General features: G+C 35.7%; 3 protein-coding genes and 1 long non-coding RNA gene across 12 annotated transcripts in view; 3 read left to right on the forward strand and 1 right to left on the reverse strand.

Moving 5' to 3' along the window:
• The window catches only part of LOC118274492 (phosphatidylinositol 4-kinase alpha), a 67,522-nt gene that overhangs the window by 50,976 nt on the left and 2,926 nt on the right, over positions 1 to 13,620 (reverse strand). The window lies entirely within an intron of this gene.
• LOC126911221 (uncharacterized) lies at positions 15 to 1,311 on the forward strand. The gene is made up of 3 exons (XR_007705748.1): positions 15 to 81; positions 789 to 855; positions 1,257 to 1,311. It is a non-coding gene; the product is annotated as an uncharacterized LOC126911221 (long non-coding RNA).
• LOC118274491 (uncharacterized PE-PGRS family protein PE_PGRS46-like) lies at positions 3,681 to 13,433 on the forward strand. Its single transcript, XM_050696997.1, has 6 exons — positions 3,681 to 3,685; positions 11,271 to 11,350; positions 11,761 to 11,776; positions 12,162 to 12,215; positions 12,765 to 12,875; positions 13,321 to 13,433. The coding sequence occupies exons 2-5, from the start codon at positions 11,300 to 11,302 to the stop codon at positions 12,872 to 12,874; spliced, it is 231 nt and encodes a 76-aa protein (XP_050552954.1). The 5' UTR covers positions 3,681 to 3,685; positions 11,271 to 11,299; the 3' UTR covers position 12,875; positions 13,321 to 13,433.
• LOC118281713 (keratin, type II cytoskeletal I-like) lies at positions 4,623 to 6,443 on the forward strand. The gene is made up of 5 exons (XM_050696998.1): positions 4,623 to 4,755; positions 4,931 to 4,946; positions 5,373 to 5,426; positions 5,814 to 5,930; positions 6,217 to 6,443. The coding sequence occupies exons 1-4, from the start codon at positions 4,708 to 4,710 to the stop codon at positions 5,924 to 5,926; spliced, it is 231 nt and encodes a 76-aa protein (XP_050552955.1). The 5' UTR covers positions 4,623 to 4,707; the 3' UTR covers positions 5,927 to 5,930; positions 6,217 to 6,443.

Below are 13,620 nucleotides of genomic sequence, written 5' to 3' on the forward strand. Positions count from 1 at the left end.
TGTGCAGCGAAGCAACACAGTTGAAGGAAAATGTTAAAAAAACAAATTCTGGTCATACTTGTCATCATGATGTTTGAATACGTAAGTTTTAATAGCTATATTTTTAATCTCTAACACAAAAAGTGTGGGAGACCCATGCTTCGGCACGAATGGACCGGCTCGACCGGAGTGATACCACGGCCTCATAGAAAACCGACTTGAAACAATTTGCTTTGTATTTCGTTGTGTGGTTACCAGTGAGTCAATTACCGTCCTACCAATCTTCCCAATCCCAACAACCCTTTAAATTCCTAACCCCCAAGAGGCCGGCAACGCACTTGTAACGCCTCTGGTGTTTCGGGTGTCTATGGGCGGTGACGATTGCTTACTATCAGGTAATCCGTCTGCTCGTTTACCGGCTTATACCAAAGGCATTTCTTTTTATCTAAAGACGTCGTGGTTTTTATCCAGGTTATATAAATATTTTACAAAGAGGCTAAAGAAAATATTTTTTAAATTATTTTTGTGCAAATAACCGCCGTTCATGGACACCCGAAACACTAGAAGTGCTACCAGTGCGTTGCCGGCCTTTTGGGCGTTATGAATTTAAGTTGTTGGGAAATTGGGCCTCCGGTAACATCACTCACACAACGAAACACAACGCAAGCGATGTTTCACGTCAGTTTTCTGTGAAGCCGTGGTATCACTCCGGTCGAGCCGGCCCATTCGTGCCGAAGCATGGCTCTCCCACACTTAAACTAGTAATAATTACTTACTTACGACATAAATAACTGATAATTTGTCCTTAGAGCCTGCAGCAAGGCAACGGACTAGGTTATGGTGGACTACCTAGCTGGCTTCGTGGAGGTGATAATGGTAAGTTTAATGGATGAGTGAAATCAAAGCATTTATTTAAATCAGCAGAGGACGCGGTCAAATGCCTGTCTAGTTTTAGATTAAATAAAAACCTTAACTAGACAATTTTAGAACTTCAAAATTGAATTGTCATCAAAATTAAGTGCTCGTTCCAAAATGCCGTTTCGCATCTGACAGACCCTGGATAGTACGAGAGAGAACCGAATTTGAGAGGGCTGCCTTCATACTACTTTTAGTTCCTTTCATAAAAAAAAAATGAAGGTCACGTTTTTGTTGATATAACTGCCTCTTACATCGAACTGAGTGTTTGTCGCATAATTGTTATGACACTGAAGATGTCATATTTTAGGGCTTTTGGCTATTCAATGGCAGTTAGCATACATATTTGTTTACAATTACAGGTGGTTCAGGATTCGACTTTGGTTTTGGCGGTTTTGGTCCTGGAAATGGCGGTAATACAATGAAAATTAATTATTATTTATTTATTTATTTATTTACTCTTCATGCACATTAATGTGTACATAGGTGGGCTTAATGCCGTAGGCATTTTCTACCAGCCAAACCTTAAGGTGGTGCAATGAAAAACCAGTGGTAGGTGCATGGAGCAAGTACGGAAAAGCTCAGATGGAAAAATAGAATATACTTACTTATACAAATATATACCAATATATATTTAAATGATATGGAAATATAATAAACCTACATAATAACATTACATATACTATTTACATATACTTAATATATACATACTACTTATATCATGATGAAGACTCTGACAACCTCTTCAGAAGAAGCTCCCGAACTCTCCGCTTGAACATCAAACGACTAGACAGCATCCTGACATCGGTGGGGAGCGCGTTCCACAGCAAGATAGATTGGATAAAAAAGAAGAATGAAGAAATTTTGTGTGATGTGTAGGACACTGAAGGAGACGGTTATTAGAAGAGCGTAGATATTTGCTGTGGTTGGCGCAAGTGTATTGAAAGAGAGAGGATAGATAGCTAGGCGAAGAAGGTGAATCGAGGAAGGAGTAAAGTGTGGTAAGCGCCCTTTGCTCCCTGCGCTGGCGTATGGGCAGCCACTGTAATTGCAACCGATGTGCAGAAACGTGATCATATTTACGCAGGTTGAAAACGAATCGAATGCAGTTATTCAGAAGTCGGTCCAGTTTATTGAGGAGATCTGCATTCAGGTCGTAATAACAAACATCCGCATAATCAATAATAGGGAACAATAAGGCCTGCACTAGCATTGACTTGGTGGTAGACGGAAGCAAGTTTTTAACGCGATAAAGAGACCGCAGTGATCCGGTGACCTTTTTGCACACACTGGTGACTTGTGCATGCCAGTTCAAATTGCTGTCAATGAGCAAGCCGAGATCCTTGACATCATCACTGAACGGCACGATCGCACCGTCGAAGACAACAGGCGGCAGGGATGCAATGTCAACCTTACTCAGAGACCGGGAGCTTCCGATGATGATCGCCTGGCATTTGTTGGGGTTCACTGCGATACCAAACCGCGCCGACCAGCTGCTGATGGCAGACAAGTCATCATTGATTTTGCAGATAGCGCTCGGCAAGTCGCCAAAGCCGGCCTGACAGTAAAGTTGCAAGTCGTCGGCATACAGATGGTACGAACACTGAAGTTCTGAGGTGATTAGATTAATAAAGACAGAAAATAAGAGAGGTGAAAGTATGCCGCCTTGAGGAACGCCAGCTTTTAATTCGCGCCAATTTGATGTTGAGTCACCATGTTTGACCGACTGCTGACGCTCCTGAAGATAAGAAGAGAACCATTCCAGTGACTCGCCAGAGACCGTAAGGTGGGATAGGATAGCTAAAAGGATGTCATGACTGACCATATTGAAGGCATTCGAGAAGTCAACCAAAACCAGAACTGTGGCTCTGGTATTCTCGAAGCCGGTTCTAATATCGCCAGTCACTTTAAGGAGGGCTGAAGTAGTGCTGTGGCCTGGTCTGAAGCCAGATTGTAACGGACTAATTAGTCCATTTCTGTATATGAAACTCGAAAGTTGTTTATGTACGCAGGCCTCTATTATATAATGCTGATGTGATACACTGCTAGCCTTGTGAGGCTGTAAAGCTATTTGTTAGTTGTCATCTAATTACAGAAAACACTTTATACATACATACATTCATACATAACCTCACGTCTGTCTCCCATTTGGGTTGGCAGTGACTATGGAACGCCATTTGCTACGATCCTTCATACCTCTTTCGAAACTCTACAACATATTTTTCAATAGAAACAGCTGTACAATATCTAATATTTACTTACAATATCAATAAACATGAAATAATTAGAATTCCAAATCGATAATTGCGCAAGTCCAAAATTTATGTCCACAGCTGTAATAAGTAGACATCAATGAAAGACAAACAAATCAAACAAGTTTATTGTCTTTTAAATGTAAATAAATGTCATGATATATTACATCATTTACGTAAGAATAATATTATTATGACATCACGTAACATCAACAGCCTATAAGTAGCCACTGCTGACCAAATGCCTCTTCTCGCACGGAGGTTTCACCACGCTTGCTCAATCCGGTTCGGCGATTTTTATTAGAAATTATAAGTAACCAGGTTTCCTCGTCGTTTGTCAGTAGTATTTGTCACCCAGAGGAAAAGTAGGGGTGGTTTCAAACGTATTCTACTCAGCCGTCTTCCCTGGCCTAGGATTTAAGGTTTTTTGAGGTTGAGGAAATCATTGAAAGTCACCTCCTCCCCCCTTGGGCGAGGCAAGAGGGAGTGTCAGACTCTAAATGACTAAAAACCACCCCGTTCCTACTCCTACTTCAAGCTAGAACCACATTATGATATGTATATCTAAAAAAAAAAATACAAGGGTCTTTTATCTATTTAAATGCCTACTCGATACCTATTTTTCAGCCTTAACCAGGTTTTAGCGACAGTAAAAAAGATAAAAATAAGAAATAATAATTTATAGCTAAAGAAACTAGTATAATTGCTAATGTTAAATAAAATAGGCCTATCTCATTTGAATATCAGAAAAAAGGTAAAAGTTTGCATACAAATATTTTTTTTTATTAAAAGTATGCATTAAATGTAACAAATACAAACAATTCATTTTTGATGAAACCTTGTAAAAACTGATCTAGTCGTAGTGTAGGTTCAAATGTCATAAGGGTAATCTTTAATTATATGATTTTGTCTAATTTTTTTCTATGAGATAAAGCGGTAAACGAGCTGACGCATCACCTGATAGCAAGCAATCAGCGCCGAAATACCATAAGCGTTTTTAGGATTTGGGAGATTGAGGAGGGGACTAATTGGGCGATAACCTCACCCACACGACAAAACAACGCAAGCGTTGCTTCACGTCAGTTTTCTATAGGCCGTGGTATCACTTCGGTCGAACTGGCACCTATTTCTGCCGAAGCAGCCATAGATCTTTTGCCAAATGCTTTTAAATAGCTGAATAAAATTGACTTTTAAAAAGCTGTATTTCACAAATCTTGAAGCGGTAGTTTATGCTTAGTTTTAAATAAGTAAACGATGAAGTACCTATTCATGAAAAGACCTACCAACAACTTCTAAATTATCATATGTATGCAAAGGGGCTAAAACAGATACCTAGGTCTAATTATAAAATATGGTGAAACGAGAACAGGTTTAATATATTTAAAATTTAAATAATTAGATAATTTAATAATTAACATTTAAATGTATCCCTATTAAAGATAAGAAAAAGAAACCCTATAAACATAAAGGATTTCTATATAAATAGGCAGTAATACAGAGTTAAAGTACGCATTTCTGAAATTACTTCGATCTACGCAACTTCAATACACCAAAGTCAAAAATGTACAAAATTTTCGTCACCTTCATCGTCGCCATGCTGATTGGAGCCGTAAGTAACTTAAATCCTACTTACTACACTTGATTCTATTTACCGATTTAAAAAAAATGTATAAGTATGAGAGAGCCATGAGTTAGGAAATTGCCAAAAGGAGTTCCACTCTCTCAAGTCCTTCAGTAGAAAGAATGGCATAATTTATTAATTATCATTTTTCTTTTCATTACAGAGCATCCAACAAGGACGTAAGTATTGAAATAACGTTTCCAAAATAATTATCTGCATCTAATTCACAACATTTCTCGCATTAGTATACGATATTACAAGTTTTCAGTCGATTATCTCATATTAACTCTTCAAAATCAAAGTCAAAGTCATATTTCAATTAATCCTTAATTAGGCACTTTTGAAACGTCAAATTGAATTGTCCGTCAGTCTGTCTGTCAGTGAAGCTAGGTTCTCTCTAACTGTAGATTTAAATGGAGAAGAACGAGAAAGAAACTTCATCGTTACTCTTTAAAAAATCTTTTTTACAATAATTTCAAAGAGTAGATATACTTTTTAGACAATGAGACTCCCTTCTTCGTTGCAACTTTAACTGTACATACATCTTCCTACATCAGGAAAAATGGGGTCCATAGCTTTTTAATATATATTTTTTTAATTTACAGCAAGTGGACAATTTGGTTTAGGTGGAAATCAAGAAAGTTCGGGCAGTGTTGCTGGTAAGTGGCATCTAATAATTAATTGCTGCAACGACCGCCTCCTGTCTTGTTTATTGGTGACTATTGGTCATCAGCACTAATAGCGAAAACTTTAGATGGTTGGAGATCGCAGTTTAAAAAGACGTGGTGAAAATAGAGACGGGCGTGGTTTGTAACATCCCGCTCATCCACGCTCCCCGTAAAGTGTCACACATTATGTCAAAAAGAACTCCAGTTATGACATCTCCTCTTTGTATTTTCTTGATGGCCGTCACCACGCGGCTAAGGGACATCGCACACAGTAACAGCACGGATACAGCACAATTGCAGCACAGAGTTTTTTTGCCTAACTCTAAGCAATTTCAAATGATACTATTTAAATACAATAAAATTTAATGTTCTAAACAGGTAGTGGAATCGGCAGCCTGATTCCCGGTGGTCCAGGAGTCAATGGGTCATTTGGACTGGGTGGAAACGAGGGCCTCAATGGAAACACTAGTTTGGGCGGCAGTTTGGGCTGATAAGGTGATAGACTTTTTACAAACCATTTCCAATTTTATACCCTTTGTAATAAATGTCAAAATGGATTTAGCTGCAGTACCTATACTTGTCAGATCTCCTAAAGTAGAAAATTCAATTATGAGACAGGATTTCTTGTTAAATTTTTCAGTAGTTTTTTTTTTAAATAAAGCTGCACTTTTTCATATATAAAGGTACTTCTTCTTTTAGAGGCCGGGCCTGAAGAAGTACCTTTAGTACTGTTTATTTACATAGATCAAAGATTCTAATACATATTATAATATTGTTACAGGTCACTGAAGTATGAACATCTGCAAGAAGAAACCATGAGGAATGTGAAACAAATTGTATTACGTCACAAATCAAGAGCATTCACACAAAATGTACAAAAATAAACTCTATAATAGAGCGCAATACAGTTGACTATCGACTGCTAGTCAATTGTTAGTTTAATGTAAAAAGTACGCACATTATTGCACCATTATTTCAATAATAAATTAATGTTTCTTGGCAATAAAATGTGTTTTAAAAGTATATTATACCGAAATACCTATTTAATTTTTTAAATTCACATTTAAATTATCAGTTCAGTAACCTTAGTACGAAATCGAAACGAGAACGCGTACGGAACTCTGATTAGCCGGCGCGAATGAACCAACCAATCAGAGGCCGAACACGCTCTCATTTCGATCTCGTTAAACGTAAAACAAACTCTTACTAAGCCCTAAGATCTAGACAAGACGATCTATCTTAAGCGAAAAAATCAAGAAATAAAATGGTACTGAAATCGTTGAATTAAGTTATTATTGCGAATATACAATTTGCATACTCAAACTACAGAACTTAAGAAGAATTACACACACATAGAACATTTATCCTCATAAACAAATCTGCAATCCAGTACGATTCCCGCACGCAGCAACTCTTTGTGTGATCCACAAATTGTTGTTTCGGGTCTGGGTGTCATGTATATGTGAACATGTATGTTTGTCACACACGACACAGGAATAATCCTATAGTGGGGCAAAGTTTTTAATAAAAAAAATTATAGTCAGAACTCATTACTAACAACAACAGAACCAAAGCCACGGATCCCTAAATAAATCCAAATAAATAGAGACGCCTATAATAACAGTACACGCATTTCGGCAATCACTTCACCATAAGCCAGTTCAAAACAGCTAAGTAAAGATGTTCAAACTTATATTTATATTTATCATCGCCTTGATGATTGGATACGTAAGTCTTTTTCCACTTAAATCTAGTTAAAGGGGTGTATAGATACAGAAATGGGTTGAATATACGGTAAAACATTATACAATATTGATTTATCAATGTTGTTTCCCTCTTCTGTATCTGTTCGCCCCGTTTTACCACAAATGAGCCTCTAGTCAAATGCCACGTTTGTCTGCCGAGAGACTAGAAAACTGTATATATGGGGATGACACTGACAAATTGTTGATATATTTAATTGTACTCTGAATAAAATTAATCCACCCAGTATGTACCTACATTCAATTAGAATGGGTGTTTTTGATTAATTGAACTTATTTACATGTTATTTGTTAAGTTTTTATAGGTACCTTAAGATTATTAACTTAAAAGAAGTACGTAACTAGGATATTGTAATGATTAATGTTACTATTAAGTGTAATTGAAGAAATTTGTTATTTAATTTAGTCTAAGCATAAGAAATAGCAATACACTATTACATTAGGTGTCTCTGTATGATAGTTGTACGTTGTAGCAACCGTAAAAATTTACACCAATCCCATATAATTTAGGCTTCTACTCCCTTTTTAGATTTTCACGTACATTTTTGGTAACTACTACCTACCTCCTTTTATTTAATTCAACTTCCCCCAGCTTAACCCTCACGATACCCTGGGTAAAACACTAAATTTTTCTAATATGTTAGAGATCGAAACTGTATGTGTTAATGACCTCCTTAGTCTGTTCTCTGAATTTCATGTATACATATATTCATCATGTAAGCATGCTGACGATCAGTTTGTCAACTGTAATAATATTTAGATTAAACATACTAATATAATTTACTTTATTTCTTTTCAGAGCTTACAACAAGGTGAGTACGAAAATAATATCAAGTATTTTTTTTACTTTTTACTAACTTCAACCCGTTCTCGATTTGAACTTTTAATTGGGCGACATAATTGTCTATAATATAAAAATAAGTCGGGTTTTTCTTCCTGACGCTATAACGCCAGAATACACGAACCAATTTCCACGGTTTTGCATTCGTAGCAAAAAAAAAATCAGGTAAATTCAAGAGAAAAGCAGGAAATCAGAGAAAATCATTGGTGGCGAAACGGAGTTCGCCGAGTTTGCTAGTGCTCTATACAAATACTTAATGTTTGTAAAAAAGTTTTTAAAACCAAGAAGATTAATTCCTATTGCTAACGAATAACTAATATTATTTCTAATTTACAGTGGACATTGATTTGGGTGGTGACGAAGAGAGCGCCGGTGATATTGCCGGTAAGTGAAAACCAATTATTAAAAAAAAATAACAGGCCCAAAGCCTGACTCTACTGAAGAACTAGTAGCAGTTCCGTATATCTGTAACTAGCTACTCCCGTGATGTTATATAGCCTATAGCCTTCCTCGATAAACGTACTATGCAACTCAAAAATAATTATTGAAATCGTACCAATAATTTCAAAGATTAGATTATTCGCACGTTCAAACATACAAATAAACTCTTAGGCTGCCGCCAAATGTTAAAATTATAGCAAACCGTCTCATAAGAAAAGAAAGTGTTTTCAGTAATACCTTGGCGTATTCGTCTATAAATTAAAAAAAATAAACTGAAAACGAAAAAATAACTAATTCCATTGTAGGTACTGCCTATTTCTACCCACTGCAAGTTTAGAAGTCGGTGCCACAAACCTATAACAAAAAATTAAAAGAAGAAAGAAAGAAAGAAAGAAAGAAGATACTACCTATACCTACATTGTACACAGGTATCTTTTTTTTTTGAGGGTGGAAAATCATCCAATGACTTCTCCCGTCTTGGACGAGGCGAAACGAAAGGCAGTATCTACTACTCTTACTGACTAAAAACCACCCCGTTCCTACTCCTGCTTTTCGAGGCGGAGCCCCGGTAAACCGACTAGGTAGTCCGCAGCTCCGGACAGGGGGCCTACTCCGGTTCTCGAATCCGAAGTTTCGTTTAATTTTCGGCCGCAGGTTTTATTGATTTACTATTGAAATTACTTAAAATAACGTTTTATTTTTAATTTCAAATCAAAACCTTTATATTTATTTAATAAATGGAATTGTAGTACGAAATTTGTAGTTTTTCGTTGAATTAGAGTAGACTCCCAGGTATCTAATTAGGTTTTAATATAATTTTGTTTTTAACAGGTAATTTAACTGGCAGACTACCTCTCTTTGAAAGACCCCCTGGTGGCTTTGGATTGGATGATGATGAAGACCTCGTCATCAACGGAACTTTCGTTGGAGACCTTTTTTAAATCAATGATGTTAAAATAAAAGAAAGCCTATTTATTTACTTGTTGCATTTTTATTTACTCCACCATACAAATTTATTTATTACATTTTTATTTACTCAATGCGGCGCAACATCCACAGTCAAACCGCTAAACCGGTTTTGTGGGAAATTGTCATAAATATAATGCTGTACTTTTTTTTATATAAATAAATAAATAATAATAATACAAAAAAAACATTTATTCTTAATTATTATGTTTTTATTGGCTTACTGTTCTCGACTAGTTTCAAGCCACTAGCCGCGTCGTGTGACCCGGAATGATTGAAACTAGTCGAGTTCCTCGTCAAACAGTTACGTGACTAAGCCGATAACATAATAATTAATTTAGTATGTCTCACGAAAGTTATAATAAAACACTTATTCTTCCTGGTGTTTTAAAAGTAGTTTGGTTAAATCCGTAAAAACAGGGCCGAATTCAACAACTCTTAACAGTCCATTGCCCTCTACAAAAGAGGGGGAATAAATTAATAGAACAAATGGTAGAACTTGTCTTAAAAATGTAAAAACCATTGATAAAATGGTTTCAAAACATTCAGGTTTAATTCAACATAAGATTAAGAGAATACGCCTTAAATATTTAAAAATACGGCTGTTATTGGCGTCAAATTAATGAGAGTGTACATTTCTTTTTGTACAGAATTTGCCTAATTTACTTAATCAAAATTATAATATCTATAATACATGCCTTCAAAAGAAGTCATTTCAACTAAAAATATACAACACCTATCTACTTATTACCATACCTACTTAGTACCTACATATTAAAATATTTTTAGGGTTGTACATACAAAATCTAGACTTATAAATAAAATTTGAGTGTCTGTTTGTATAATTGAAATAACCAGAATACGATACATATACCAAAATCACTTTTTTTTTTTATTTTTCCCGTCTATTTGTCCGTTTGTTCCGGTGAATCGAATGATTTTGACGGGACCTTTATTAGTAGGTTTTGCTTAAAGAGGACGAGTGTAAGCATGTATGGCGCCCCATATTCAGCTTAAAAAAGCATGTTGGTACACCCCTAACATGCCATGTTAACTCGGATGAACAGAATGATAGCTAAAAACGACGAATTATCCACATAATATGTATTCCTAATTAACTACACTACTACAGAATACTAATAATAGGATAAGAAAATTTAAACTAAAGAAAAACAACAGATTACTAAAAATAGTATACTAATAAAATTTTAACCATAGAAAAATGTAAATTCGGTAGATAACATTTGTAGCCGAAAAAGAGAAAAATTGCATTAATTAATTAAGCCTGTTTTAAAATTATACTAGTTTTCACTTGTGGTTTTGTTCACAAATAATTATGACATATCTTTAGGGTTATTTAAATTGGCTTAGAACATCACCTTAAGGGTGGTTTTTCCATCAGAGATGTGATATGCTACGTTGCTGTGGATGCGTTTGGCTTCCACCAATCATATTCATTGGAAACGGATTCAGCTAACCTATGTTTTTTTATATGGAAAGATACGTGCTGTGGATGCATGCTATCGATATGTGCTATGGGTGGCTTACCTACTATTTTTACCCCACAAAAACCACCTCGGTGGCCACCCTCAGCACCTATAAGGGGCACCAAACGAAAATACCCTGGCAACATGTTAACAAGAAAATAAAAACACTAGAAAAAAAGACTAAAAGAGTACTTCCCAAAAATAAACACATATCGTTTAACGCATGTCCACGGAACCCATTCAATTCAAACGATAAACTGAACCCTAACAAAATTCCAAATAAATACCGAGGCTTAGAGAAGAAGGTACACAGTTCGGAAACGACTTCGAGCCACTTCAAAGAAGATCCAGATACCTGAAGCAAAAATGTACAAACAATTCGTCGTTGTCTTTGTCATCGCCATGATGCTTGGCAGTGTAAGTACATTAAATAATTTTCTATTAATATAACAAAGTCAACTAAATTGTGTTAGAACGATTGTGTCGAAACGGGATATTTACCATGTTTTTCTATTTCTACTCTGGACTTGAAGAGTTCATCCGTGATCATGGCGCTTGCAACAGTGCCGAAATATCGGAAACTCATAGAAATAGAAAAACATGGTAAATATGCCGTTTCGAGTTCTAATACTGGTGTTAGTGACCATGTCAGTTTAAAAACTTATAACTAAAATGTGCCTCGTTTACTTTCACTTTTTTAGGTAAATAAATTAAAAAGGTAGAAAAATAGCTTTGTGTTTTATCAGTAAACTTCAATGTTGCAACTTGCACCCATCGCTTTCTCTTGTCTTAAAAATCTAAACTATATTTTCTTTTTCATGTTTCAGACAATTCAACAATCCTGTGAGTATTATTATGAACTTTTATTATGAGTATAATTATGAACTTTTATTTTATGGTACAAGCCGGTAAACGAGCTGATAAAGTCACACGGTGTTAAGCAATCGCCGCCGGCAATGGACACCCGAAACACCACCGGTGTTGCCGACTTTTTGGGGGTTAAGAATTTAAGGGTTGTTGGGGAATCGGGGATTAGGAAAATTGGGAAGGGAGGTAATTGGGCCTCCGGTAACGTCACTCACACAACGAAACAACGCAAGCGTTGTTTCACGTCGGTTTTCTGTGAGGCCGTGGTGTCACTCCAGCCCATTCATACCGAAGCATGGCTCTCCTACACTTACTAGATAGATATTTGATGGTGTGATAGATATTGTTTTTTATTTTTCAGTGAGTGGAAACATTGGTGGCACTGGTAGTCAAGAGGCAACGGGTGGTGTTACTGGTGAGTGTCAAAATTACTATTTCAAATGATGATGAAAATCATTCAATGTCTTCTCCCATCTTGGGCGAGGAAAGATGTTTATATTATGTTAATTTTCTAGTCATGGACACTGTTTTGTAATTAATTGTTCGCAATTTGTTATTAAAAGTGACCTGCCTGGAAAAACAGGAGTAAGAACAGGGTAGTTTTTAGTCAGTATGAGTCTGACACTCTCTAGTGTCACCTCGAAAAAAAATTGTGTAATAAAAGTTGTATAATTTTTATACTGTACTAAACAATTTTATGCTATACTAGCAAACCCAGTGAACCCCGTTTCGCCACGAATGATACTCCCTATTTTCCTGCTTTTCTCTTGAAAAATATTCTGAATTTTCTTTGCTATAAACCTCACGGAGCCCAAGACCTTTCCAACAAATGCAAAACCGTGGTCCAAAATCGGTTCGTGCGTTCTGGAGTTATAGCGTCAGGGAGGAAAACCCGACTTATTTTTATATTATAGACTAAACAATTGTATACTAGGTATTTAATCATTTTATTGGTATATAACAGGTTCAGGCAGCGGCGGCCTCGGTCCCATCAATATTAATGGAGACTTCGGAAAGAATGGAAGCGAGAGCACCAGTGGCGAAGGGAATTTAGGCGGCAGTCTTGGAAAATGAGGTAACTAAAGCATTCAATTTTGAGTTGTATTATCATAGTAATAAGACTAAATATTGTGATAAGCGCAGGTCATTTTTATATCCGATTTAAATTCGTAATATAAATTGTGATAGGTCATAAGTTAGATTTAATGCAATTGAATTTCAACCTTATTGACTTTGGAATATGATATAGATTTATATAATTACCTAGGGAGCGATAAAAAGCATTGTATTGTGATAAGAGCAGATTATAAATTAGGTTTTAGGTGTACAATTGATTTTCAACTCTATATCCTTAGAAATAAGACATAGTTTTCTATAACACTAGGAAAAAATTGTTCATGCGTGACGATTTAGTGTTTCAAACTCAATATTGAATGAATGAAATTTGTACTTTCTTATTACAACAATAAAGTTCTATTTTAAACAAGCTATCTAATATTTAAATGTTTTGTTCCCTACAGGAGGCGGGTGAGGACATACTTGTGATGTTTTTCTACTAAATGGAAGAAATAATTGTAAATTGTACTTATTATTAATCAATAGATGGGAAATATATATTATTATTGCAGCAAAATCTGTTTTATTATCCTTAATCAAAAATTGTACCTCTATTTAGAACATTTAATATGAATAACTTACTGATAGCAGTTTTAGATACCTATGTTTATAATTTAATTTCTATGTTTATAATCTAATAACCGCCATAATCAGAGTAATTTAATGGATACTTAACGCAGTCCTTAGCAACTGTTTTGGGAACA

The sequence above is a fragment of the Spodoptera frugiperda genome, chromosome 11 (genome assembly GCF_023101765.2).
Source record: "Spodoptera frugiperda isolate SF20-4 chromosome 11, AGI-APGP_CSIRO_Sfru_2.0, whole genome shotgun sequence".
Lineage (NCBI taxonomy): Eukaryota > Metazoa > Arthropoda > Insecta > Lepidoptera > Noctuidae > Spodoptera > Spodoptera frugiperda.